The sequence below is a fragment of the Sorex araneus genome, chromosome 4 (genome assembly GCF_027595985.1).
Source record: "Sorex araneus isolate mSorAra2 chromosome 4, mSorAra2.pri, whole genome shotgun sequence".
Taxonomy (NCBI): domain Eukaryota; kingdom Metazoa; phylum Chordata; class Mammalia; order Eulipotyphla; family Soricidae; genus Sorex; species Sorex araneus.
Genome location: NC_073305.1, coordinates 115,817,829 through 115,845,613, shown reverse-complemented (window position 1 = coordinate 115,845,613; position 27,785 = coordinate 115,817,829). Strand labels below are relative to the sequence as shown.

Sequence of the window (27,785 nt, the reverse complement as noted above, 5' to 3'; positions counted from 1 at the left end):
GAGCGCCCTGCCACGTCAGGGCGACTTCACAAGCAGCGCCGGGCGAGCGCGGGTGACGCAGGCCCGGCGGCGGGCTTGGCCCCCCGCCCCCCTCCGCGCGCGCCCGCCGGAGCCACGCCGCGGCCGGCGCCGGCGCCCGCCCGGCCCTCTGGGAGGCGGCGCCTGAGCCGAGCCCGCGCCTCTCTCCTCAGCCTCGGCGGCCCGTGGGCGCTCGGGGCCGCGGCTGGGCGCGCTGCGCGGACGCTCTCCGGGGGGCCAGCCGAGGCCGCGCTGAGAGCCGGCGGGCGGGCGGGCGGGCCGCGGGGCCGGAGCCAGCGAGATGGAGACCCGCTACAATCTGAAGAGCCCGGGTGAGAGCGAGCGGGCGGCCAGGGAGAGCGAGCGAGCGAGCGAGAGAGACGGAGAGAGCCCGGGAGCGGGCGAGCGAGCGGGGCGTCTGCGGGGCGTGCGTGTGTCTGTGGGAATCTGGACGGCGGAGGGCGCCGGCACTCGGGCACTCGGGCACCCGGCGCGCCGGCTCCGGGACGGCCGCCCGCACTCGAGGCGCCCCCGGCCGGCGTGGCGCTCTACGCGAGCCCGCCGCCTGGCCCGGCCGGTGCAGGCCGCAGGGCAGGGCAGGGCAGGGCAGCGCTCCGGCTCGCGCGGATCGTGGGGGGCCCGGCCACCACCGCGCCCCGCTGGGCTCGCCGCTCCCCCTCCCGGGCCGCGCCGCGGCAGCTGAAGGGACCCCCGGCCGCCTCCCGAGCGCCGTCGTTGAGCCGCGGCCGCGGCTCCCGGGGGTGGGGGTGGGGGGGTGCTGTTCGTTGTCGGCCGGGCGCTCCCGTTGATGGTGGTGGTGGTTGGGGGGTCGTGTTTGCAGCTGGACACGACCAGCTGTGGGGTCCCCGACGGGCTCACCTGCCCCGGGGCCGAGTCCGGCACGAAAGCGGTGGATTTCCCTTTTCCCCCGGAGCCGCGTCCTCCTTTTCGGGTCCTTTTTTCCTCTTTTTTTTGCCCGACCCATCGCGGCCGCACATCCTCAGCCCTGTCAGGGGCAGCCCTGTCAGCCCTGCGGGTCGGGGCCGTGTCTGGGACCCGACCCTCCCGGGCTGGAGCAGCAGCGAGTCAAGTCGAGGGGCCGGGAAGTTCGGAAACGCCGCAGGTTGAGCCCCCCTATCAGAACGTAAAGGGGGTCCGCGATGGAACCGGCTCCTTGCTGCTACCTCCCCCTTCATTTCCCTCCCTTCTTTTTTCTGCTCACCCCCTGCCCCCCCCTACACACACTTATTTAAAAAGCAGCCCTTTCGGTTCCTGTGCAGAGTCGACCCAATTTGGAGCTATACCCCCTTTCATTATAATTTTATATTTTTGTCCTGCCGGCAATTGCACCCCGAGATCTCTGGGGGTCACGACCTGGGTGGAGGTTCCCCGGTCCTTTTTCACCCTTGAAACTCTGCAAGGAAACCCGAGGATATTGATCGAACGGAGTTTTGTGGACTTGAGTGCTGTCAGCCTAAGCCGTGTGCTTGGGTGAGCAACCGGGAAAACCTGGGGGGAAGAAAGGAAAAACGGGTGGAGGCTGTGAAATTGATTCAAGTCAATTTTAATGGGTTTGCTTCCACCACCGCACTGCCCCAAGCTAGACTCTTAAGAGTTGAGGGACACTCAGACAAAGAGAAGAGGAAGAGGAACGTAAAGTTTAAAAAAAAAAAAATTGGGGTCACACGCAGCGGTGCTCAGGGCTTATTCCTTGCTGTGTGCTCAGGGCTCACTCCGGGTGGGGCTCGGGCGACAGTGTGGGATGCTGGAGATCGTGGAATCAAGTGCCCTCTCTGCTAGTCCAGTTGTTGGTTTAGGACCTCTTAATGTTTTTAAAAAGTTTTTGATTTTTGAGGTCACCCCTGCCTGTGCTCAGGGATCATTCCTGGCAGGACTTCAGGGACCATACGGAGGTACTGAGGATCAAACCCGGTTGGCCACATGCAAGGCAAATGCTGTCCTACCTGCTGTTTAGCCCAGAAAAAGTTTAATTTTTATTTATTTATTTTTTTAATAAAGAAACTATATCCTCCCCGCTCCTTTATTGCTGCTCTTTGTTGTGATGACTCAGGGTTGGTCTGTGCTTGCTTGTGGCGCTCCCCAGGGGTGTCACACACTGAGTGGTAATGCCTGCACACACCTTCACTTTAGTGGAGCATCAGAGATCACACGCTGTTGTTTAGGGGGCTCTGTGTAGAGTTGAGCTGCTGGGGTCTGAGTCCGCAGCGAGGGTCAGACTCATGGCCTCATGTTTGCAAAGCAGGCACTTTTGGTGCCAAGTCGTTCCCTGATCCCTAAGGATCCCTTTATTTTTGTGGTTCTTTGGTACGGTGATTAAACTATTCAGATTGTGGCAGACTTAAGTAAGATTCCGTCAGGGATGGGGAGATGGCTCAAAGGGATGGGGGCCCTGAGTTTTTCCTCAGCATTACAAGGCCCTCAGATCCTGTGTGTAGCCCTAGAGGACCCTGATCTCCCCCCAGTCCCACCCAGCCCTGCAGAGAGAGAGAGAGAGAAAGAGAGAGAGAGAGAAACCCAACAACTGAATTATGGGTTAATTTCTTGCTCAAGTTCCTTAGACAGTTGAGATAGTGGAATGTCCAGAGAGTAATGCAAATGAGTGCAGTTGGAGTGGAGGACTGGAGAGCCCCAAGAGATTGTTGTCAGAGGACACTGCACAATTTTGATAGGTTGTCGTAATTGAGACTATGATAAGCTTTTCAACTTATGAAATCTTGTACATTTCCAAAGTGTCACACCTGCTGTCAGCTGGCTGAGTTTTGACCCCCATGCTTCCAGCTGTGTAATGAAATTACCACTTCTTTGTAGTTTCATTTCCTCACAGGTGGCTTTTCTGTCCTAAAAGAGACAATGTGTGGGTGGGGTTGGGGGGCAACCCACCAAAAAAACCACCTTTGTTATTGTGTAGATTATTTGGAGTTCACAGAGAAAAGTCAGTTAGATGAGCTCTGTGACTGAGAATGCTAGGAGAGGAGTGAAAATGCTTCTTAAGTCCTGTGATATTTTTAGATTAATATATATGTGCTTAAAAACACCATTGCCTCATGCACATACATGTATTTGTCCACATGTACACATTTTAACATGGGTTCTGGAACACACACACACACACACACACACGTATATCCAGTCACTATTGCCACCAGATCAGTTAAAATAAAACTAGGGCCCCAGAAATAACACAAAGGACTGAGCTCATGCTTTGCTGTGGGAGGCTTTACTGCATTGTTCCCCTAGGCACCACCAGAAGTGACCTCTCCCCCACCCCCACCCTGGCACAGTGCCCTGGAGTACCGCCATAAGTGGCCCCAAACCTAAAAATAAATTGAAGAGAACACTAAATAAAAATTGATGCACTCATCTCAGAAATTGAAATTTTTTTCAGTTGCTTCCGGATAGCTGTGGATAAAGTTCAAAGTAAACTGTTCTGGTTGTCCTACAGGTCTCATGAGCTGGTCATTGCCTTTCCCACCAGCCTCCTCTCTTGCTGCTCTTTTGTTCCTTTGCAGTTTTCCATTTATCCTTTCACCTGAGTACAGAGGAATTATCTCCTTTCACCCATATCCCTTGTCCCAGTTAGACCATGCATTTGGAAGACCTCTCTATTTTTTGGTGTTTTGTTTTAGGGCCACACCTACCTGTGCTCAGGGCTTATTTCTGTCTCTGCTCAGGGATCACTCCTGGCAAGGCTTGGGGGACCATTTAAGGTTCTGGGGATTGAACCTGGGTTAGCTGTGTGCAAGGCAAGCTCCCTCTCTGTTGTACTACCTTTTATTTATTTATTTATTTATTTATTTGCTTTTTGGATCACACCCAGCAATGCACAGGGGTCACTCCTGGCTCATGCACTCAGGAATCACCCCTGGCAGTGTTCAGGGGACCATATGGGATTCTGGGATTTGAACCCGGGTCAGCCGCGTGCAAGGCAAACGCCCCACCCGCTGTGCTATCACTCCAGCCCCTGTACTACCTTTTGAGCCTCATGCCTCTCCTTTAATTCTTTAAAAAATTCCTCGTCTTTCGAGTTTCTTGTCCAGCTACCTAAGGCAGCATACTTGGTCAATATTTGTCTTGTAATTTTTTTGGAGGGAGATTTGGGCCACTCCCTGTGGCACTTGGGGGTTGATCACAGCAGAAGTAGGGATGAAACTGGAGTTGGTCGAATTTAAGGCTGGTTCCTTAGCCCCTATATCTCTCTGCCCTGTAATTGTTTTGGGTCTTCCTCACTGCGAGCTGTATGAAGAACAACGGAACATGTCTGCCATTTTTTGTGTGCTGTTACTCATTCTTTAAATAGATACTGCTAGAGCCAAGTATATGGGTGGCTTCAAAGACGGGAGAGCATGTTTTGCATATGACAACCGTGGGTCTGAGCCCCAGCATTGCATGGTACCCTGAACACTGCCAGGTGTAGCCCTCTCACCCCCCAAATAATAAATAAGCAGGTACTGTTAATGACCTTTGTGGGGTCTTTCTGGGCAGAAACACTGACCTTTAAATATTTACCTGAGTTCCTTTACTTATGGGAACAGGAAGAGGCAGTTTTGTTTAGCTTGAAGTTGTGTTTATGTCGTTATACCCACCTCTCCTCCAAAACCCATATTTCAGAGATCTATGATGCAAGATATTTGCTTTCCAAAAGTAATAGATGCACGAGAGAAAGCGACCTTTTAAAAGATTCCTATAGGTGAAGCTTTGTTTCCAAACCATGGTATAAGCTAGTGTGGTCAGTGACCTAGCTTAGGCATGTGAAAAATGCCTAGGCCATGTGAAAAAAGTCTAGACCTTGCTTCCAGAGTGGTCATGTGAGCTTGAGAAAAATGGGGAATAGGTAAGCAGGTGCTTTTCCATCCCTCCTCCTGTCCCTGGCACATTTTATCTCACAGGCTAGGAGAGTTCCATTGAATAGCCTTGCAAAGAGATAAGGGGCAGAAGTGGAAAAACTCTCTAGCCATATGGTATCGAGAAATAGTGTCTCACAAGGAGCAGATTGTGCTCTAGCCCTGATTGCCGGGCAGGACATTTCACTGAGGGTGTCATGTCTGAAGCCAACTACTTACATGGGTTTGAACCTAGGAGAATCATTGAGAGAGCCTTATATTTCAGTCTGTTTCTCACCTTGTGAGAGGAATGAAAAGGAAAGAAAAAATTTGTGAAGAAAGTTGTTTTGTTTTGTTTTTTAAGTCACACCCAGCAGTTCTCAAGAGTCGCTCCTGGCTTTGGGCTCAGGGATCACTCCTGGCAGTATTTGGCGTTTCAGATTGAAGTAGGTCAGTCACATGCAAGGCAAATGCCTTAACCCCAGTACTTTCTCTTTGGTTCCTCTACATGAAGAAATTGACTCCCGCTTGGCAGATATAAACATTAAGGTAGAATAAAATTCAGTGACTTGTTAAAGGATTTAGAATTCAGTTCAGATTTTGGGGAGGAAGAGGTGATGGGGATTGAGCCATACTCTTTAAAGCTTTAAAGCTCCTGACTCTGGGCTCAGGAGTGACCCTTGGCATTGGTCAGGGGACCATCTGTAATGCAGGTGGTTTGAACCAGAGTCATTGTGTGTATTTTCTGTCAAACTGAGCTGATTGCTGAGTGAGGCAAAGGCAGACAAAATACAGTAAGGTTATAAAATGACTTAAAAACTGACCTCTGCAACTTAATTCAGTTAGCTGATGAGGAATAAAAGCACAGCGATCCCTTGGCATCTTTGCCTGCTGATAGAAGCAGAGTAATTGGCCTCTCTGAATTTACTTCTGTCTTGTACTATTGATTATAAACAAGTGCTGTCTGTGTGTATTTATATATGTATATACATATAATTTGGGGGGAGGGGATTTTTAGGTCGTGCCTACCAGTGTTCAGGGACACCCTCTCACTCCATGCACGGGACCATCAGGTGTCTGGGATTGAACCCAGACCTACATCCATCATGTTCTGTGGCCCTTTGAGCCATCTCCCTGATCCAAGAGTGATCCTGTTTTTGTTTTGTTCAGAGGGCTACTTCCGTCTCAGTGTTTCAAGGGGAACTGTGCAGAAGGATTGAACTTGGGCCTCCTGCATGCAGAGCATATGGCCCAGTCTGCTGCTCTCGCTCTCTCTGGCCCCCACAGAATTTTACCTGGGCCCCTTAAAATTGGTAGAAGAAGAATAAATAGTCTGAAGAGGCTCTGCCATGCTGACTTCTACCAAAACAGCTGTTACTTGTACACTGGAGATTCTCATTAAGCTTTCCTTTGAACAAAGAATTTTTCTCTTATTGTCAAGCAAGTGTGAAAACCATTGCCCTTAATTACATCCTTGGAAAGAGATTTGTTGGGGAAAGATAGTAAAACTCCTCTAGTGGCTGAGTGCTTATCCTGTGCTAAGCCCTGAGAAGACTGTGATGAGGTAGTTCAGCAGGAAAGACAGGTGTTAAGTAATCAAAAGTTAGGTGAACGGTATAAAAAATGAATGCAGTGTTCTGACAGATGGGCAGGGCATTCAGTGTACTCTCTAGAGCTGTGGTTGAAAGGAAATTACATGTAAAAGTCCCAGCACATACTGATCACTTGCTTCTCATTTCACCTAGTCCCTGTTGCCTTCCAACCTATGCTTCTGCTTACTCCGGTGGGTTTCCTCCACCTGTTCCTGCACCCAAGGGGAAATTTGTTGTCTTTCAGTGCCAGTACCTGCAGCCTCCTGTCCCTTCTGGCTGACCTTCCCTCTGTTGTTGTTTGTGGCCACTCGCCCTTGGCTTTTGTTTTGGCAGTATCCTTGAGATCCGAGTCCTTGGGCCCTCTGGGCCCTTTGCTGTCCTCACCCAGGTTTCTCCTGTCGGCTCTCAGGTCTCACTCATTATTGACCAGCTCAAACTGCATACTGAATTGTACCAGTTGCTCTTCAAGCAGAGTTTGGCTTGGCTGGGCTTGGCTGCCCTACACCAAAATCCTGACTTGTATACCCTTAGAATTTGAGGTCCTGGGGCTGGAGAGATTGTATTGCTTGCCTTGCATGAAACCAGCCAGGGGTCCCATGTCCCCAGTGCTCCATATAGCTCTTTAAGCCCTACCGGGAGTGATCCCTGAGAACAGAGCCTGCAGTAAGTCTGAGAGCTGCTGGGTGTGCCTCCACCTCTCCCCAAACAACAACAGAATTGGAGGTGTGAGCAGCTGGGATCAAAGGACGGAAAAGGGTATAGAGATAGAGCGTAGATTGTGATAGGCTGGTGAGAGCTGTTCATCATGGAAATAAAGAAAGACAGTGCTGTTAACTGAAGCAGCGGGTAGAAGAAACAAGAGTGAGTGGAGAGGTGTGCAGTAACCCTAGGGTGCTAGTTTGGAGTGTGGGTTCACAGCCCCGGGGGCGATGTTGGTTGTGACTAGACTGTTTCTGTGTGCCTGCCTGTGTGACTTTACTTGTCTTTAGGAATGATGCTCAGCTGTTTGCATATCCTGCACTGAATGGAAAGGTGGTTTGATTGCATCAGCTTGAATTGAATTTCATTAAGGAACTGTGAAAGGAAGCCCTAAGAGCTGAACATACATACATATCAAGAGGGAAGTTGGTATAGGGAGAGGTGGGGTGAAGAAAGTTGTGGGGTGAGTGGATGAGAGGTTTTAATCAGTGGAAGAATCATCTAAAAGAGTAATTCATTTGGGGGCTTTGCAGAGCCAATGCCCTTGGGGCACAGCCCAACAAATTAATGTAAAAGGTGGATCGTCCCAAGGCATTGAGACTATGGAGGGTTTACTGTTTTACTGAAGGGGGGAGGGAAGGGGCACACCTTGTACTGTGAGCAGTTGGAGGGGTGGGGAGGATATGGTGCCTCGAATGTAAACATGGTTGCCCGTGCTCTGTCATTTCAGCCATCCCGGGTCACTAATGGTTGGGGTAGACTGGGGCTGCCTGTGCTATAATCCCAACTCTGTCATTTAGTAGCTGTGTGACCTTGGACAAACTATGTCGTGTCTCCATTTCTTCCTCTGGAACATGGGGATAAAAATAGTACTTACTTCTGAGCTTTGTTTTGAATTGCATGAGTTAATAGTTGAGTGCTGCATACATAAGTACCTATTAAATAAAAAAGAGTGTCTTTATGAGATGTCTCCGCATAATTTTCTCTTCTAATGCCTACCTACCATTTCCTTTCCTTCCCCCTCCAATTACTGCTATTATTCCCTAATCAAACTTTTATCATATGCTCAGTTGAATTAGTCCTCTGCACATTTGTGAGGGGTGTGTGTGGGGGGTTGTTGGTTGAACTAGAAGAACTTTTTTTGGAGGTGGGTGAGGTATTGCGCCATACTGGGCTTTTCCTGGGGTGGCCAGATGCGAAACAAGCACCTTAACCCCTATACTAGCTCTTTGATCCTGAAATAGAAACTCTTTTGTTAGATTTTTTAACTCTGTGCTGATCATGTGGAAAAGTATATTTTAAATGTTTCTACTTTATGACTTTTAGCTGTTAAACGTTTAATGAAAGAAGCGGCAGAATTGAAAGATCCAACAGATCATTACCATGCACAGCCTTTAGAGGTTAGTTTCTATCTTGAACTTTTACATATGGATTTTCATATTTGAAACAAATTCCTTAAAGTTTCTTTTCATTGTTTTGGTCATTATAGATGTGTTTGATATGGTTTATTGATATATTTCCCTCCCTGTATTTCCTGACTATTTTCATTAACCTCTTGGACCAGGCATTTAGAAGAAGCATATTTCTGTCTTTATAACAAGGATCTCAAATGCTAAATTGATTTTCAGTGTTGAGTATGAGGGAGGGGAAGTGGAGAGACCCCAGATTGTTAATAATTTGGAAGGCCTCTTAAGGCCTCTTTGTTTCTATTTGGGTTTTTTATGCAAACATCTTTTCAGCCTTTGCTGTAAAAAGGAGGAGGGGTTTTTTTCTTTTAAATGTTTTGCCTTTTGGGGTCACACCCGGTGATGCTCAGGGGTTACTCCTGGCTCTGCACTCTGGAATTACTCCTGGAGTTGCTTGGGGGACCATATGGGATGCCAGGGATTGAACCCAGGTTAGATGCATACAAGGCAAACACCCTACCCACTGTACTATCACTCCAGCCCCAAAAGGAGGCGGTTTAAATGTGCTCAATTCTGCTTTTGTGTTAATAGAATAATATGTGGTGATATATGTGCAAGTATTTTGCATACTCTAAAGTATTCAGTAACCATACAACGATGATACAGTAGTAATATGTATGTTAATGTTACTGATCATTTGTAAGTTAAGCACTTAGATACCCATGCGGGTGATTTTTGAGTTTCTTAGTCAAATTGAGTTTAATTATCTAATTACTTAGTATTCAGAGGTTAATTTACAGCTTAATTTATGCTATAAATAGATAACAATATTCAGGTGTTTTCAAGTGCATTTGTTTTGAAAAGACTAGCCTTTATGGCATATGAACAGAAGTATCTCTTGTTTGTGACTTTTATACATAAAGATATTTGTGCACTAGTAACAGTTCTACAGTGTAGTACTCACTGATAAAGTAGGTAAAACTTTTTAATGTTGTTGATTCCTTGCTGGTTATTGTTTTTGTTCAGGATAACCTTTTTGAATGGCACTTCACAGTGAGAGGGCCCCCGGATTCTGATTTTGATGGAGGAGTTTATCATGGAAGGATAGTACTGCCACCAGAGTATCCCATGAAACCACCAAGTATAATTCTACTAACGGTAAGGATTATTGGCTTTTTCTTTTTCCTTTTTTTTTTTTTTTAATTTGGACCACACCTGGCTGTGTTCAGGACTTACTCCTTGCTCTGTGCTCAGAGCTCACTTCTGGTGGGCTCAGGGACCATATGGGGTGCCAGGGATTGAACACAGTCGGCCACATGCAAGGCAAATGCCCTACCCACTGTACTATCACTCTGGCCCTCTTGACATTTTTGTAATGCTTTTGCTTTAATTCTTTATGGTACTGCAAAATATGGTTAGAAAATACTTGTCTTTTTTAAATTTTTTTTTTTTTGTGACTCACGCATGTAAAGCATGCACTCTACAACTAAGTGGTAGCCCTAGCCAAGTACACATTTTTATTGAGAAATATGGTGTCATAATTTCATTGCTTTTGGGGACCAGCCTTTGGGAGTATAATTCTTTTTCCCCAGTTTTTGGGCCAAACATAGAGGTGCTCCTCCCAGTGGTGCTCAGGGGACCATGTGGGGAATGGAACCCAGGGCTTTTATATGCAAAGCCTCTTGAGCCGTTTCCCTGACCTAAGGAACTATATAATACCCCCTTTCTCCTATCACCCAAAATTCTTAGGACATTGAAGCATCTAAAAAGTACTACATTAAATGGATATGTGATTATAGATATCATTATGACTGATATCTATATATCAATTATTTATATAGATGCAGTTGTTAGTTGCATGTGAGTTAATAGATGCGAAATACTAGGTGCAGCAGATGGTAACTGCTCCATAAAAACTAATGTTATTGGGGAATAGGATTATGGCTTAGTGTTAGAGAATACTTTTCACAGGGATGAATCCATGGGTTCTAACCCCGGGTGTGCACCTCCCCTCAAGAGAACGTAGTATTTTTATATTTGTAAATACAGCATCTTCACTTTCTCACCTTATGTTCTCTGTTGCTCAGTTTCTTCATCTCTGTGTAGAGCTCCTTAAAATAAGAACTGAATTCTTGATAACTTATGTTATTATTATTTATAAAGTAGAACTTCTTTCCATCTCTACAGATTTTATCTTCATGTGAAGGAAAACCTTACTGATTTATTTTTGGTTTTTGAGGTCGCACCTTGAATTGCTCAGAACTTTTTCTTCTGGCAGTGTTCAGGGGACTGTACGTGTAAGGGATCAAACCCAGGTCCCCAACATGCAAAACATACACCCTGGATAATTGAGCTATCTCTGTAGCTCTGCAGGAAAACTACCATATAATCTATTTTTTTTGTATTTTATGAGAAATTATGCATCAATATATTCCTTAATGAGGCATTTCTTCCCTTAGTTTCTTTCATGTATTTTTGTGTTTAGTAGTGCTTTAACCTTGATAGAAATAAAAAACCCAGAAACCTTCCTGCACTTCTGCTACAGCTTTAAATTGTCCTGTTTTTCTCTTTCATAATCTTCAAAGCATCTTTACTCTAGTCTTTGCCTGTTGCAGTCTGGTTTCTACACATTGCACACTGTTGAAATACACTTACTTCAGCTGTTTCAGTGGCTAGTATGAGAAGTTCCACTGACTCATTGTTTAGTCTTTATCCTACTCCATCTGAGTGAAGCATCATCAGACATTGTGTAGCAACTGGAGACACAAAGGTATTCAGTAAAAAACAAATGAATGCTGCTTCTGATTACAGTTGATGTAGTGAGAAGAGCATTCTTTTTAGAGCCAATAGACCAGGATTCTGAATGGATGAGACCAGTGCTCTTTCTTTTATGTCATGGGCAGCTTATCTGATTTCTTTGAAATTTACTTCTCATTTTTAAAAGAGGATGTATATGGTAAACATAATTCTGCTGGAGTAGAGGGATTTCCTAACATATTAGGTGATGTTGAGAATCGTTAATGCCGGTGGTGGGGACGGATCAATATTCTAGCCCCCCTGCTCTTTCAGGAGTCACTTCTTTTAGTTGGTAAGTGATCTGGGAGGAGGGATTGGTACATGGGGAAACTGGTGGAGGGGGCTCTGTTTGGGGTGAGAGCTGTAATACTGATAAGTGCAGAAACATTTTGATAGTTACCAAAGGTATGATTATATTTTGCACAGTGGCTTAGGGTCAGCCCTGCTTTCCTGATTTTAAAAGTTTACTTTCTGATTCACTTCTCTCTTTTGATGTCTTTTCTAACCTTAATTCAAGAAATATTTTCAAACATATCGTATATACTGTGGGTGCAACAGAAAATGCATCAGATTCTCTGCTCTGGACTGGAGAGATAGTATAAGGTTTAGGGCGCTTGCCTTGCACACAGCTGATCCCGGTTCAGTCCCCAGCACCACATATGGTTTCCTGGGCACTGCCAGGAGTGATCCTTGAGCACTGCAGAATGTGGGCCCAAACCCTCCCCCTGCCAAAAAAAAAAAAAAATGATGTGTCTTCAATAATCACCTTTGTGGACTTAGGTTTCAAGAGTGTAGAGTGTCTTCTGACATTGGCATGTCTGTTTCCACCTGCCTGCTCTTCTGCAGAGAGACCAGGCCCATATCTGAAACACATCATTAGTGCTGATCTTTCTGGGGGAACACATCTGGTAGTGTTCAGGGCACTAGTGAGATGCTGGCCATTGAACCCAGGCCTCCCGAGTGCAAAGCATGCACTCTGTCCTCTCTTTCATCTTCCTTTTCTGTTTCTAGCTTTGAAAGTCACCCGTTTGAAAATCTGTCCTGTTTTAGCCTTTCTCTCCATTCCCTTCCTTACCAGTAGGGAGCTAGGTGATCCTAAACCCTTGGATTTTATCCCAGCCTCTATCCTTCACAGAGCATAGCACTTTACTGGGCACAGACAGGGAGGGCCTTTACCTGTCAACTATTTGGACTCTATATACAGTTCAGTTTTTAAAAGATGCTACAACAGCTTATGAAAATGGCTTTTAGCATTTGTTGGAAGTTAACATTTATGGGCTATGTAGAAGAGAATAAAATGTATGTCCCCAGAGATTCTTTTTCTTATTTGTTTTTGGTTTATACTCTAGGGTGCTTGGGTGCTGCTGCAGCTGTGGTGCTCAGGGGTCACTCCTAGCAGTGTTGGGTGGGGTGGGCAGGGACCATGAGGTGCTGGCAATTGAACCCGGGTCTCCTGCATGCCAAGCATGCACGTCAGCCCATAGGGCCATCTTGCTGGCTGAGATTACATTCTTTTAAAATTCTTTTGAAAATCTGACATATAGTCGTAGAGTGTCAAGCTTTAAATTTACATATTTAAATTTCTAAATGCCTTATTTATTCCTAAGCCTAATGGACGATTTGAAGTAGGAAAGAAAATCTGTTTGAGCATCTCAGGACATCATCCTGAAACTTGGCAGCCTTCCTGGAGTAGTGAGTATTCATTGAAAGTGAATATAAATCTCATATAACTTTAATCAATTCAGAATTATAAAATATAATGTTCTCTTGAGATCAAAGCTTTTGGGGGTAAATAAATTGATATTAATAAATAATAAAAGCACTTTTCCTTGTCTCGGATTTTGCTATAATTTTAACACAACCCCCTATTCTAGTGAAAAAAAATTTTTTTCCTCCCCTTTCCGAAGTAAATCTGCACCTTTTATTTAATTAATCGACTTTTTTTTTTTTTTGGTGGGGGGTTTGGGCCACACCTGGTGGTGCTCAGGGCCTGCTCCCGACTCTGTGCTTAGGGGTCACTCCCACCATAAGCAGTGCTGGGGATCAAAGCAGGGCGGGTCACACGCAGGGCAAGCGCCTTAACCCCTATTCTCTCTCTCCAGCCTTGCCCTGCCGTACCTTTTGCAAAGCAGTTTAGATTCATGTCTACTTTTTATTTCAGTAAGAACAGCACTGTTAGCCATCATTGGTTTCATGCCAACAAAAGGAGAAGGAGCAATAGGTTCTCTAGATTATACACCCGAAGAAAGAAGAGCTCTTGCCAAAAAGTAAGTTTTGTATTTCTTTAATAACCAAGGACTGTTCTTCCTAACTGCTGTTAAGCGATAGGCTCTGTCTCTCGCTTACTTTGTGAGCTGACTTAGCTACAGGATCTAGTCTGAGTTTTGCTCTTTCAAAAATATGTTTGTACCAATTTCCCCAGGGATGATCAGAGTCTGAAGAATTGTACTATGTCTAGTTGTTTTTTTTTTTTTTAAGAATTTTATTTTATTAAATCACCATGTGGAAAATTACAATGCTTTCGGGCTTAAGTCTCAGTTATACAATGCTGAAACAACCATCCCTTCACAAGTGCCCATATCCCACCACCAAATCTATGTCTAGTTTTTAATAAGTAATAGCAGTAGGGATTGTCTTCTCCCTTAGTACAGCACTGGTGTTTTTTTTGGGGGGGGGTAGAGGGGGTTTACTTGGTGGTGCTCAGGGCTTACTTACTCCTGACTCTGTACTCATGGATCACTCCTGGGGGGCTTGGGGAACCATATGGGGTACTTGGGATTGAACTCAGGTTCAATCTGCTCCATACTGACCACTAGTTGTGGCCCCAAACAAACAAAAGTAGATATACTTCAGGATATGGGGATGGCTCCTGTGTCCTAGAGCACCTGCCTTGCAAGCATGAGGCTGCAAGTTCAGTCCTTTCTATTTGCACATGTACTGAGTACAGTCCCAAAGACTTCGTTGTTCACAGCTGGCAGCCTTGCAGTCTTTGACACCCTCTCAGAGCCATAGATTATTTCCAGCCATACTGTACCCAAGTGCAAACTCCAGTATTGGGAAAAAAATAAAAAGCTGTGGGAGCCCATAGCAAGAGGGTGTGATCCCTTGTAAACACTAGTCCAGGCAGCACAGCTGAAAGGAATGCAGCCCCACTATGCCAGCTCCACAGCTTGATGTCCAGCCTTTGACAAGCCCATAGACAGATGTGTGAACACCACAGCAAGGGGTGTGCTTGAGCCTCTGTTTTTCACAACAAGGAAGGGAAAGGAAGCAAGGGGGAAGAAAGCAGTAAACAAAAAATAGTGCCTTCATTTAAAATTTTTTAAAAGTTAACATTTCAGTTTGGCTATATCTGATTCATTCAAGAATATGGACACCAGTCTGGTGTAACCAAAAATAGAAATAAAGAGTAGATGAGTACTCTTTTTAACTTTCGTTAAAAGAAGTTGAATCATAAATGTCTTGTTTTGTTTTGTTTTTGGTCTACACCCAGCTGTGCTCAGGGCTTACTCCTGGCTCTGTGCTCAGGGATCACTCCTGGCAGGGCTGAGGGGACCATATGGGATGCTGGGGATCACACGCAGGTTGGCTGCATGCAAGGCAAGCTACTTACCCACTGTACTGTTGTTTTGGTCACATCATGAATTTTTTTTGTGCCCTTTGTGTTGGAATAAAATTTAAAATGGGATTTACAAAACTGTTAATTATACGTTTCATACATACATCATTCCGACACCACCCCCATTACCATAGAACCCTCCTCCCTCCACCAGTGTCCCAAGGATACCTCCCATCCCCCCAATGTAAGCTCAATTCTGTAGACAAAATCTCCAGTTCTGATGACTTTAACCATTTGTTGTTCCCTTACTCTGTTTATTTGGATCCCAGATATGGTATTTTTAAAAACCTATTGTGGAGGTGGTGACATCTACACACATATAGATGAATAAAGTAGTTTCTAAATTAACAAAAAAAATATTGATCTGATAAGTCGGTAAACATATTTTTAAAAACTAATGTTTCATAAGTTTAAGTAACATGTTATTTAAGACCTGATATTGAACTAGTACTATAATAAAAAAAATCATTAATAAAGAAGTTCAACAACAATATATATTTATTCCCAGTCAAACAAACCCTCAGTGCTGTTATGAACTTTTAGCGTAGCTTTAACTATCTGAAATACATAGGGAATAATGAAAACAGAAAACAAATCTTAGGGGCCAGAGAAATAGTATAGCAGGTAGAGTGCTTGCTTATCTTGCACACACCCGAGCCAGGTTTGATACCTGGCACGCCATATGGTCCCACTAGCGCACTGCCAAGAGTAATTTCTAAGTGTAGAATTTTATATGAGTTATCCCATCTTTCAGGTCTGCTAGAATTTAGATGGATAGGATTTAGTGAAGTTTTGTTTTTTTTTTCCACTCCCTGGGAATATCTCTTATGTTTTTGGTTTATATACTATTTCATGTATGTTTCTTACTAAAGATAATTTGAGTCTTATAATGTACTTTTTTCCCACAAAATTAACATGGACTTGTTTTGTATGATTTTTGAGGCTAATATAATTTACTTATTTTGTCATTGTGTAGATGTTATTTTTGTTTAGATAGGATAATGTGATAAAATGTGGTCTAAATCCAGAATGTGGGAAGGTGGACCTTACCTAGCAGTGCTCAGGGGCTATTCCCAGCTGGAGCTTGGGAGTTACTCCCCGCAGTGCCAGAGGGTTCTTGAATGCAGAACATGTATTCCAGCCCTTTGAGCTATTTCTCTGTTCCTTAATTATTTTTTTAAGCTTTATATTTTTAAAAATTGAGATATTGTTGTCATAAACTTTTTTTTACACTAACTTACCTTTTAAATTGGTCTTAGAACTGTAATTATTATAATAATGGTCCAATTTACTTGTAAATGAATCGAATCATCCAGTGCTCTTTTAAATGTAATCATCCAGCTTTTGAATGTGCATTTGAACTAGCATCTAAGTATTTGATTTTACCCATCAAAAAAACTTATTTTCTAACAGATCACAAGATTTCTGTTGTGAGGGTTGTGGCTCTACCATGAAGGACGTCTTGTTGCCTTTACAATCTGGAAGTGATTCAAGCCAGGCTGACCAAGAAGCCAAGGAACTAGCTAGACAGATCAGTTTTAAGGTATTTTTAATTTGTAAATGATTTTTAAGTATTCCTTTGGTTTACTACCAAATTTTGTATAGAAAACAAAGCAACGGATTCTTACAAATAATTTTTTTCTTATTACAAAATTAATACTATACACTCATGAAGACATGACACTGTAATGGTTTGAAGCTTGGACTCTGTGGAACCGAGAGGGCGACCCTATGGATCTGGAGTTGCAGAAGGCCTTTGCGGAGCTTCAAGCCAAAGTTAATGACACTCCAAGCCAAGGATAATGTCAGAGTGATAGGACAGTGGGTAGGGTAGGGTGTTTGCCTTGCACATGGCTGACCCTGGTTAGATCCCCAATTTCCCATATGGTCCCCTGAGCACCGCCAGGAGAGATTCTTGAGTGCAGAGCCAGGAGTAACCCCTAAGCACCCTGGGTACAACCCAAAACCAGAAAGGGGAAAAGAATTATCAACAGAGATAAAAAAAATTATCTCTTATACTCAACAGAGGTGAAGCTTGCAGAAATAGACTGAACAGCTAAACCAAACGAAAAAGCATGCACATTTGACACATAAATTAGGTAGATGAGACTAGCTTGTACTATATTTTTTATCCTTGCTTTGCTGGACACGCCTGCCTGCTGGGGGTGAGTCCTGAAGTTTTAGGAGAGAGTGAGGTGCTCAAACCTATGATTAGCCATCCTGGTCTGACCAATAAAGAACATGTGCCTGTTTTTGGTTTTTTTTTTTTTTCAAATAAAAGAGCTTGGACTCTGGTATGCAGTGTCAGTTTTTAAACATCCAGCTTTGATTGCTTTTGCAAAATCTGACTTATTCTTCGGTTGTTAGTTAATTGGCCAAAGTAAAAATAATGTATTCATAAAACAAACCTCAGCTTTGTGCTATTAGTGGACTTATATTAGATTTTAACTGCTATGTGCTTTTTTTTTCCTCATTTGTAAATTACAGTAGTACTTATCTTGAAAGATTATCAGAGAGATAGTACAGTGGCTCATGAGGCATTTGTCTTGCATGCAGCCAACCCCAGTTCAATCCCCAGCATAGCATATTGTCCCCTGAGCACAAGCCAGGAGTAATCCATTAGCACAGCCTGGATGAGGAAGTATTTACTAAACCTTGGTTACTCCTCTTGAATTTTTTTTTGTTTGTTTGTTTGCTTTTTGGGTCACACTTGGCAATGCACAGGGGTTACTCCTGGCTCTGCACTATGGAATTACTCCTGGCGATGCTCAGGGGACCATATGGGATGCTGGAATTCAAACCTGGGTCAGCTGCATGCAAGGCAAATGCCCTACCCACTGTCCAGCCCCCCTCCTCTGGAATTTTATCAAGCATATAATGCATATACCTGTAGTGGACTCTGGAAAAGCATTCCACAATCAAATGCACTAGTATTTTCTCAGCAAACCTGGAAATATTTAAATTAATGTGGAAGAAAGAATAAATAATCTTACTTATTAACTTTGATAATTGTTTTTTTAGATAATTTTGAAAGATCTTTGGTTTTCAGAGATTGGGAACAATGGTTTCAATTTTGTCCTTCAGGTAACAGCTTGAAAACAAGAATTGTTTATGCTTCTTCCTAGGTACTTAGTATAGAATTGGGCATATTAATGTTCCGTGTTTTTTTTTTTATTAGTTTATTTTTAATTAGAGAGTCATCGTGAGGGTACAGTTACAGATCCATACATCTTTGTGCTCATGTTTCCCCCATACAAAGTTCGATAACGCATCCCTTCACCAGTGCCCATTCTCCACCACCAGTAAACCCAACATCCCTCCCCCCCTCCCCAGTCCCGTCTCCCCCCACCCCACCCTGCCACTATGGCAGGGAATTCCCTTTTGTTCTCTCTCTCTGATTAGGTGTTGTGGTTTGCAATAAAGGTGTCAAGTGGCCATTGTGTTCAGTCTCTAGTCTGTATTCGGCCCGAATCACCCTTCCCCCACATGACCTCCAACCACATTTTACTTGGTGGTCCCTTCCCTGAGTTACCCAGAATGAGAGACCAGCCTCCAAGCCATGGAAACAATCTCCTGATACTTATTTCTACTATTCTTGGGCGTTAGTCTTATAGTCTATTATGCTATATTCCACAGATGAGTGCAATCTTTCTATGTCTGTCTCTCTCTTTCTGACTCATTTCACTTAGCATGATACTTTCCATGTTGATCCACTTATATGCAAATGTCATGACCTCATTTTTTCTAACAGCTGCATAGTATTCCATTGTATAGATGTACCAGAGTTTCTTCAACCAGTCATCTGTTCTAGGGCACTTGGGTTTTTTCCAGATTCTGGCTATTGTAAACAGTGCTGCGGTGATAATGTTCCGTGTTTACTTGATTGATGGTTGATATTGATGTGGCAATTGAGATACAAAATAGAGGGAACTTTGTGGTAGGTTGTGGAACATACGTACTGTGTGCCTCCTATTGTAACTGCTGTTGTGTTTGTCTTTTTTTTTATAGGCAGAAGTTAATTCATCCGGAAAAACGATGGCTGAGTCAGACTTAAACCACTCTTTTTCACTAAATGATTTACAGGACGATATACCTACAACATTCCAAGGTCCCACGGCCAGTACATCGGTATGACTCTCATCTTTTGCGAGACCTCTGTCATTGTCATTTGTAGGAGGAGGAGGGAATTCTTAATAAAATTTTCAAATATTTTGTCTCTCCTTACAGTGGGATTTGAGCCCAACTCTCTCTAATGAATTATATGACCCCTAGGCAAGTTATTTATGGTCATCTTTTCTGGGCCTTCTTTTTTTGTTTATTGGAGCTGACGAAATAATTTAATTCTTAAGACTTTCCCAGCAGAGCGAGGGGAACCAGGACCATTTGTCAGCTGTACTCAACCAACTGGGCCTTATGGTTTGAGGCTGGGGCCTGGCGCTATGTACTGATCCAGGCCCAGCCATGCCGGGGCTTCCACAGCTACATGTGGTGATGGGAGCTAGGGAAGGTATCTTGTGGGTTGAACTCAGGTCCTTCTATACTCAAAGGCCTGTGCCCTGACCCCTTGTCCCCTGTTTAATTTTAGGTCCTGGTGACCCTCCAGAATTCTGTGACTTCTCTGCAAAGTTCATTTCAATATCATGCTAGGTTCTGACTAAAACATGGATACATTTCCCACTTTCTAAGTCAGAGCTCTTTTTTTGTTGTTGTTAGTTTAGTTTTGATTTGGGGGCCACATCAGGTGTCCCCGGTAGTGTTTGGGTGACTATATGTGGTGCTGGCAATTTTAACTAGGGTCGATGGGATGCAGGCAAGTGCCCAAGCCCCTCTTTAGTCTCTAGCCCATAAGTAGTAACTCTGTTCTTGACAGATAGGTTAAGTTGCATTAAAACATAAACTCCTGGAGGAGAGGGATATACTGTGGACATTGGTGGTGGAAAATGTACACTGGTCGAAGGATGGGTGCTTGATCATTGTATGACTGAAACTCAAATATGAAAGCTTTATAACTATAGCTCATGGTGATTCAATAAAAATAAATAAATAAAATTTTAAAAAAGAAAAAAATAAAAGCTAAAAATAAAAAGCAAAACAAAACATAAACTCTAATAAAGACATGGAACCAAAGTTTGCCATAGACCCTCTGTCTAATACTGTAGCCAGATTATTTATATATTACTCAACATAAATAAAAAAATTTTGGTTTCTCAGTCACATTGACCGCTTTCCAAATAAAGCTATCCAACTAATCACCATGGCTGCCATATTTGAACAGTATAGACTTCGAACACTTGCCATCATCAAAGACAGCTCTGTCGAACAGTGCTGTCTTGCGCATAGTAAATGTCCTGTAATTCTCAGTGATGGAATAAGTGCTAATGTCTATAATTAGACCTACTGCCTGAATATTGGAGGCCTGAGTATCAAACAGATTAAGTAAGAAAGTGTAGCTGGAGGGTCTGATGAAATGGCTCAGAGATCTGGAGTATATGCTTTGCATGCAGAGGACCCAGTTTTGACAACCCCTCTCACCCCCCCCCCAGTACCACATAAGCATGCCCAGGAGTGACCCTCCCCCCAGCCCAGCACTGCTGAGCATGACCCAAAAAATAAAATTGGCAAAAAGAAAAAAAAAAGACTAGGTCATTGCTAAATCAGATTATGAGGAAAAGCTTTGCCTTTCCTTTCTTCTATTTAGAAGATGGACTTTTGGAGAGTTCCCTTTCATAACAGATAGTTAGATATAGTAGCCATCCATTTTTTGTTCTCCATTGTCAGTATATACAGAATTTTAAAGGGCCAGGAGAATTGAAATAGACGCTGGGAAAATGTGTGAGCAAGTGCACACAGAAAGCTTGTACTTCAGCCCTTTGAGGGAATGTGTGTGCACACTGGGGAGTCAACACAGGACCTCATTTGCGAGGCAGGTGCTTTTCCCTTAGCACCACATCCCAGCCTGGTAATTGTTTTGTTTTTTTTTACATTCTAGGACAAGTCACCTAATATTTGTAATGTATTTATTTATTTATTTATTTTTGCTTTTTGGGTCACACCCAGCAATGCACAGGGGTCACTCCTGGCTCATGCACTCAGGAATCACCCCTGGCGGTGCTCAGGGGACCATATGGGGTGCTGGGATTTGAACCCGGGTCCGCATGCAAGGCAAACACCCTACCCGCTGTGCTATCACTCCAGCCCCAGCTAATATTTGTAATGTATTTAAATCTGTCTTTTCTGTCTTTAATATTTTAAATCCAAGTCAAGTTCTCCCCTGTTGGATATTTCAGTTATATTTATTTCCAGTTTTACTCTGTTTTATAATTATCAGAATGTAAGTTCCTTTGGGTCAGGCCCTTCTTTTCTCCTCTCTATATCCCCAGTGTCTGGCATTTTGACTTGCATATAGTAGCATGACCAATACATATTTGTTGAGTGAATGTCCAGATTGTACTTTCAGACACTACTAGTAATAAATTGAGTTTATATAAATTAGATCACATGAATCAAAATAGTTATTGTATTTTTTATTCTAATTTTAATATATTAAAAAGATGTTTATCACAGGGGCTGGAGCAATAGTACAGCAGGTAGGGCTTTTGCCTTGCACGCGGCAGACTAGAGTTCTATCACCGGCATCCCAAATGGTCCCTCAACCACCGCCAGGAGTAATTCCTGAGTGCAGAGTCAGGAGTAACCCCTGAGCATTGGCAGATGTGACCCAGAAAGACAAAAACAAACAAAACCTGTTTATCATGATAAGGATGATAAATAGTTCTGACAGTTCTGGGTAAAACACTAGAGCTACAGATGGGCTACAGTTGCAAATTCACAGTATCATTGTCATTGTCATCCCATTGTTTGTTGATACAGGCACCAGTAACATCTCTATTACACTCAGCCCTGAGATTTTAGCAGCCTCTCCTTACTCATCCTTCCTAACTATTGGAGGTTCTTACAGGGTCAGGGGAATAAGACCTGTTTTTACTGTTTTTGGCATAGAGAATACACCCCGGGTAGCTTGCCAGGCTCTCCTGGGCAGGTGGGATACTCTCGTTAGCTTGCCGGGCTCTCCGAGAGGTACATATATGTCTTTTACTATATTTTGGATATGAATACGCCACAGGGAGCTTGCCAGGCTCTTCCTAGTGGGCAATAGACTCTTGGTAGCTTGTCAGGTTCTCTAAGAGGGAGAAGTAGACTATTAGATGTCAGGAGCTTGGTTTTATAGTCTCTGGATGTTGGCCGTTGGTGGGATTACACAGCGCCGGGGCAGTCTCTGGGTGTGACTGCCTAGCTACTGGGAAATGGGGGTTATGGGTGGAAAAGGCCCAGTCCCGATTCGAGCAGCCTTGGGGATCTCGGTCCCTCACACCTGGGTTCCTCTGCCCACTCCCCCATGCGTGAGGCTCGTCCAAACATGGGGAGAGTGGCCTGAGCATGACTGTGACTGGGTTCTGGAGGTCCTCAACTGCCGAGGCTCTGATGGAGGGGAGGGAAACGCAACCCGTCCCATCCAAGAGGCCCCGGTGAAGACAGCCTGGCACGGGGGCAAGAGACTGCGTCGCTCTCTTCTGGGAGCTTGGTTTTGTAGTCTCTGGATGTTGGCTATTGCAAATTAAACTCTTTAATTTACAGTGTGATCACTATGGAAATAACTTGGTTTTGGCTGAGGGAGCTACTTTATATTCAAGTGCAGTGTGAATTTACTGAGATGTTCTCTATCAAATCCCAGATAAGCTATTTTTTTTTTTTAGCTTTGAGGAGGCGAGAAATTCCCCCAAATCTAGAGATGGGAGATAATATCAGGCCATCTGGTGCTTTTAGATGGAGATATTTTAGCAATTTCAAAATGGGAACTTGATCAGTATTTAAGGAAATGGAGACTGCTTCATACAACTATATATACTTTTTTTAAAAAATATTTTTAGTATGGAGTCCAGAGCCCGTCGGGAGCCTCTCTTCAGCAGCCTGCCCAGCCTGGAGTGAAGAGCACGTCTCTGAGCCCTCGACAGCGCCGAGCCCAGCAGCAGAGTCAGAGAAGAGTGTCCGCCTCGCCTGACGTGATCCAGGGTCAGCAGCCACGAGAGAACCGCACTGACCACGGCGGCTCCGCTGTACTGATTGTCATCTTGACTTTAGCGTTGGCCGCTCTCATATTCCGACGGATCTATCTGGCCAACGAGTACATATTCGACTTTGAGTTATAATATTGTTTTGTGTCTTAAGAGCTGTGACTCAACTGCTTCATTAAACATTCTGCATTGGGTATAATCTGAGAATTGTTTACAAACGGATTATTTTGTATCTGCCCTTCATTCCTTTTTTGATCCGTATAAAACCAGTATGTCGCTAGACATGCAGACTGTGTCTTGCTGAGTTGAACGGACAGGAATTCAGATTCTCTTGTCTCACTAGGTGACTGACTTTACAGGGAGATAGAACTTAATGTTATTTCTTGCTTCCCCCACCCCATCCCCCCATGTAAATTTGTGATATTTTTCTGTATAGCCCCTTGAAATCTTTTGGATAAAAGATGGTGTTTTAAGTTCCGACAAGTATTACTAGTCACTCAACACCATTTATTGAGTGTTCTGTTTCTACTTATATTAAATGATATAGGGATAAAACAGTTGAAAAGGGAAAGTAAACCCCTCAGATAGATTACTTAAAATGTCATTCTAGAAGCCATGCTAGGATGGCCCATTCTGTGACTATGTGCACTAAACATTCTTCAGTGGAAGTTAAGTATTTCAGCCGAACATTTAGGAGAAAATGAGATCACATCTTTATTATTGGATGTCATCTGATGGAATAACATATCGTAACCACTTTGAAATGCTCTTATGCCCTTCTCTACAATAATACATACTAGATTTGAAAACAATCTTCTACAGGTCTTTGTTTTAAAGCACAAAGGGTCCAAGTCAGGAAATGGCTTGATTTTTTTTTTTTTCTTTCATTAAATGGAATTAGCTTAAGATTTGAATGTTTGCTCTGCTTTGAACTGTTTATCTTTTGAGATGTATTATATGCTTAGCTTTATAATCACTATAAATTTAATTATTCTGGGAATATACAGGAATATACATAATGTTGAAATATTTTATGTACCATTTTAATAGAAAAGCTCAGGGCCCAAGCAACAGTGATAGAAATTAGAAAAAAATCTTTCCTTAGGATTTATTGTCCACCTAATCAAAGCCCAAGAGATAATTTTCAGTACAAAATCGTTATAACTTAGTGTTAGCTCCACAGATGGTTAATAGATAATTTTATCATCATAATGCCTGATAAGAACATGTAATCACAGGAACGCAAGAAACCATTGCCTTCAGCATGTTCAGTAGCAGCATTGATGGCGCTCTTGGGAGTTTAATTAATGGTTTAATTTTTAAATATAGGTAGTTACCTGATTTTAATTTGTTATGCTCTAAAAGTGCACTTTTAAGTTAATTTTTAAAAAAATTTTTACAACTTGATGTTGTAAATGGTATTAGGCTGATCCACAAAAGTTAGTCCATAATGTATCTTAAATATTGGAGGATGATATTCACAAAGTCCTTTGTGGTTCTAACTAACAAATTATGGGCAAGAAACAATTTGTAAAATGATTTTAAAGGCAAATATCGTTTTTACTCCTATTCTGGGACTTCGATTCTTTTAATCATCAGTTTCTGCTTTTATCTAATAGGCAGTTTTCCTTATGTTTGAATTTAAAGTAAGGTCATATTGTATACTATTACACGTAATTGTCATAAACTGCAATAATTAAAAATTTAAAGGTGTTTACAGATAGTTTCTGTTCTACAGGTAAATCTAAAAAAACTCAAAGACTTTATGAGGATCTCCTGTCTGGAAAATTGTAGGTTACTATTTTATAACTCTTACTAGGAGAAAATGCATTCTGGAGTCGTGGTTTGGAACACAAGATATTAGAAGTCTTTGCCAATGGTGGTTGATCCTATAGCAAAAATCATTGACTGAGACTTGGGAATGTTATCACCTAAACAGGAGGAAATTCCTAAGCTTGCAATACATGCTGAGATTAGTCCTGGACTAGGAACAGCCTTCTGTCCATCTCAGTGGAACTTGAGCCAGCCTCAGTGATCTCTTTGCATGTCTCCATTTACAGGGTGGACCTAGACTTTCAGCTGAGTCAGCCAAATGGCTTTCACAATTGTGCTGATAGATCCTTCGCTCATTGGTCTGCCTCTTCCCTCACCCATCAACTGGCAAGTCGTCTTCTGGCTAGTATCAGTTAGCATCTGATGCATATCTGAACCAGCCTGTTTTGCTCCATTCTCTGTTCCTCTCAATTTGCACATACTACCTAAAAATATTTAAGTTGTTAGCCAGACCTCCATTGAGGAGGAATTAGCAAAATTGATCTTTGTGTCTATTCTTTCTTACACCTTATCTGAAGAATCTCTTCAGAAAACTGTTAATTTTCAAATCCCATTTTAACCTCATAATTACAGCATTAGGCCAAAACTGGATATATTTAAAAGATAAAGGCCAAGAATTCCCTCTTCTAATCCTCAGATTTAGATAACCCAGGCTTTTTCTTTGACCAATATAAGCACATGACTACATGTCAAGGTACTTAAATTAGCATGCTTGGAAAAAACAATGTTTCACCTGTAACTGTTTAAGCCAATGAAACTTTTCAAACTTTATGTATTACGGGCTTTTATGTAGCACTTTATATTTTCATGCTGCTTATTTTATTCTACTGAAATAAATTAATTTCATCAAAATTCTCAAGTAATTTTTTTAAAAAGTAATTGTTAATTTTTTGGAGTATGGAAATATAAATTTCTTATTTCAAAAGAATAAGAAATTTTTTTGTTATTTTTGGCTATGAATAAACTTTCTGGTATCTCAAGGTCTACCATTTTTATAGACCACAATCAGTCAACAAGCAAACCTCACAGATTCAGTCCAAATACTTGAGCAGAAATATAGCAGAAAAACTGAAAAACTTGCCGTGTTTTGTTACTTGAGAGTCTGTACATGGAAGTTGAATGTGTTTGGTGAACTGACTTTTAACAAAGAATAATGTGTACGTTAACGTGTACAAGTAAAGCCGTCTTGAGAGGCTGTGCTTTTGCTCAAAAGCTGTTTTGATCTTTAACGGTTGCCTGCAGAACTAGTCTGAGCTGCTCAATAAAACCAGTAACTTTATTCATACCTTGTTTGACCAAAGGTTGTATTCTTTATGACATTGGGTTTTATCTCCAGTTCATTGTCCCTCCTTGCTTGTTCTCTCACAGTGTTTCGCTCCTTTTCCAGACTCACCTTTACTTAGTGCTTTACTTAACCATCATCTCCTTGAATTAGTGCAGTCATTTCTAGTGGATCTCTAGTCTTCTTCCCATTCCTCACACTGCACTCAAGAGTCTTCAGTACAGATCAGACCCCACATCTCAAAGTTACTCTCAAGATGATGTCAAATCCTTTGAAGTAGGATACAAAGCTGTGTGGTGAGAGTCTCACTTCACATTGCCGACTTACCTGACCTCAGCAAACTCTCACTGGGACCTTTCCATAGCTGAGCTTGAGTACAGGTGCCAGTTCTGTATCCTGAGAGAAGAGCAGATACTAAAATTGAACATCAACTGCCTCATCACATACCAAATTAATTCAAAATGGATCTAAGATGTAAGAGCAAAAATTCTACACAATAGTTGCATAGAAATCAAAAGCACAAGTAAAAGTGAAGTTGTATTCCATAAAACAATTATCTAGTATGTCAAAAGATACCTTTAAGCTAGTGAAAAGAAAAAAGATTGAAAAGACAAAGCATGGGATAAAATATTTGCATGTGAGTTACCCAGTTTGATCACTACCAAAGGAATACACTATATACTGTATACAGTATCTAACCTAAGGAGTAGAATTTTTTGTTTTATTTTTGTTTGGGGAGCACAGTAGTGCACAGAGGTTGCTTCTGGCTTTGTACTCAGGAATTACTCCCAGTGGTGCTCAGGGGACCATATAGGATGCTAAAATCAAACTCAGGTTGGTTGTAAGGCAAATGCCCTACCCACTATACTGTCATTCTTGCCTCCTGGGAATGGACTTTTCAAACAAATTTCCTGGATAATTCTGAGTAGTCAGATTTAGGAACCAATGGGTTAGTCTCCATAGTTAATTATCCCCACTCTTTTCCACATTGTAATTGACATACTGCCACTAGAGAACCTGTAATTAAAAATTCAAACGAAAGGGCTGGAGAGATAGTTCAGCAGATAGGGTGTTTGCCTTGCTTGTGGCTGACCCAGGTTTGATCCCCGACATCCCATATGACCCCCTGAATACCGCTGCCAGAAGTGATTCCTGAGTGTAGAGCCAGGAGTGACCCCTGAGTGATCCCAAAACAAAACAAGTAATTCAAATGAAGGGCCAGTGAGAGCTCTGGATCACAGGCTTTGCATTTTCGAGGCGGGGGTTCTGTCCCTAGCATCACAGGGTCCACAAAGCACTGCAGGAAGCAGTCCTTAAGTACAGAGCCAAGGAGTAGTTCCTAGACATTGTCAGGTGGTGTTAAAGCACACACACACACACACACACACACACACACACAAGTTGTATGATGAAGTACCAAGGAGATGGCGCAAAGGACTGGCAGTCAGTATTTGCATGTAGGTTCCCCCAGTTTGATTCCTAGCACTGCATGGTCCCCTGAGCCCCAAGTCAGGAGTAGCCCTAGAGCTCAGCCTGGTGTGGCCCAAAACAATCTTCCAGTTTCCGGTTTTCTGCCCTCACTTTATAGCACTGCTTTTTCGGCTGCTTTTTTTTCCCAGAAACTCTG

General features: G+C 42.9%; 1 protein-coding gene across 1 annotated transcript; it reads left to right on the top strand.

Moving 5' to 3' along the window:
• The first annotated feature begins 114 nt into the window (after window positions 1–114).
• Window positions 115–26,161, top strand: UBE2J1 (ubiquitin conjugating enzyme E2 J1). Its single transcript, XM_055136000.1, has 8 exons — window positions 115–350; window positions 8,477–8,550; window positions 9,583–9,714; window positions 12,960–13,044; window positions 13,514–13,619; window positions 16,385–16,514; window positions 18,980–19,099; window positions 22,900–26,161. Exons 1-8 carry the CDS (start codon window positions 320–322, stop codon window positions 23,176–23,178), a joined length of 957 nt encoding a protein of 318 aa, XP_054991975.1. The 5' UTR covers window positions 115–319; the 3' UTR covers window positions 23,179–26,161.
• The last annotated feature ends 1,624 nt before the right edge of the window (window positions 26,162–27,785 follow it).

Coding starts and splice junctions, on each gene's coding strand:
- UBE2J1 (XM_055136000.1), top strand. CDS start 320: ATGGAGACCCGCTACAATCTGAAGAGCCCGG. Junction 8,551..9,582: donor ACCATGCACAGCCTTTAGAG/GTTAGTTTCTAT, acceptor GTTTTTGTTCAG/GATAACCTTTTTGAATGGCA. Junction 16,515..18,979: donor CTAGACAGATCAGTTTTAAG/GTATTTTTAATT, acceptor TTTTTTTTATAG/GCAGAAGTTAATTCATCCGG.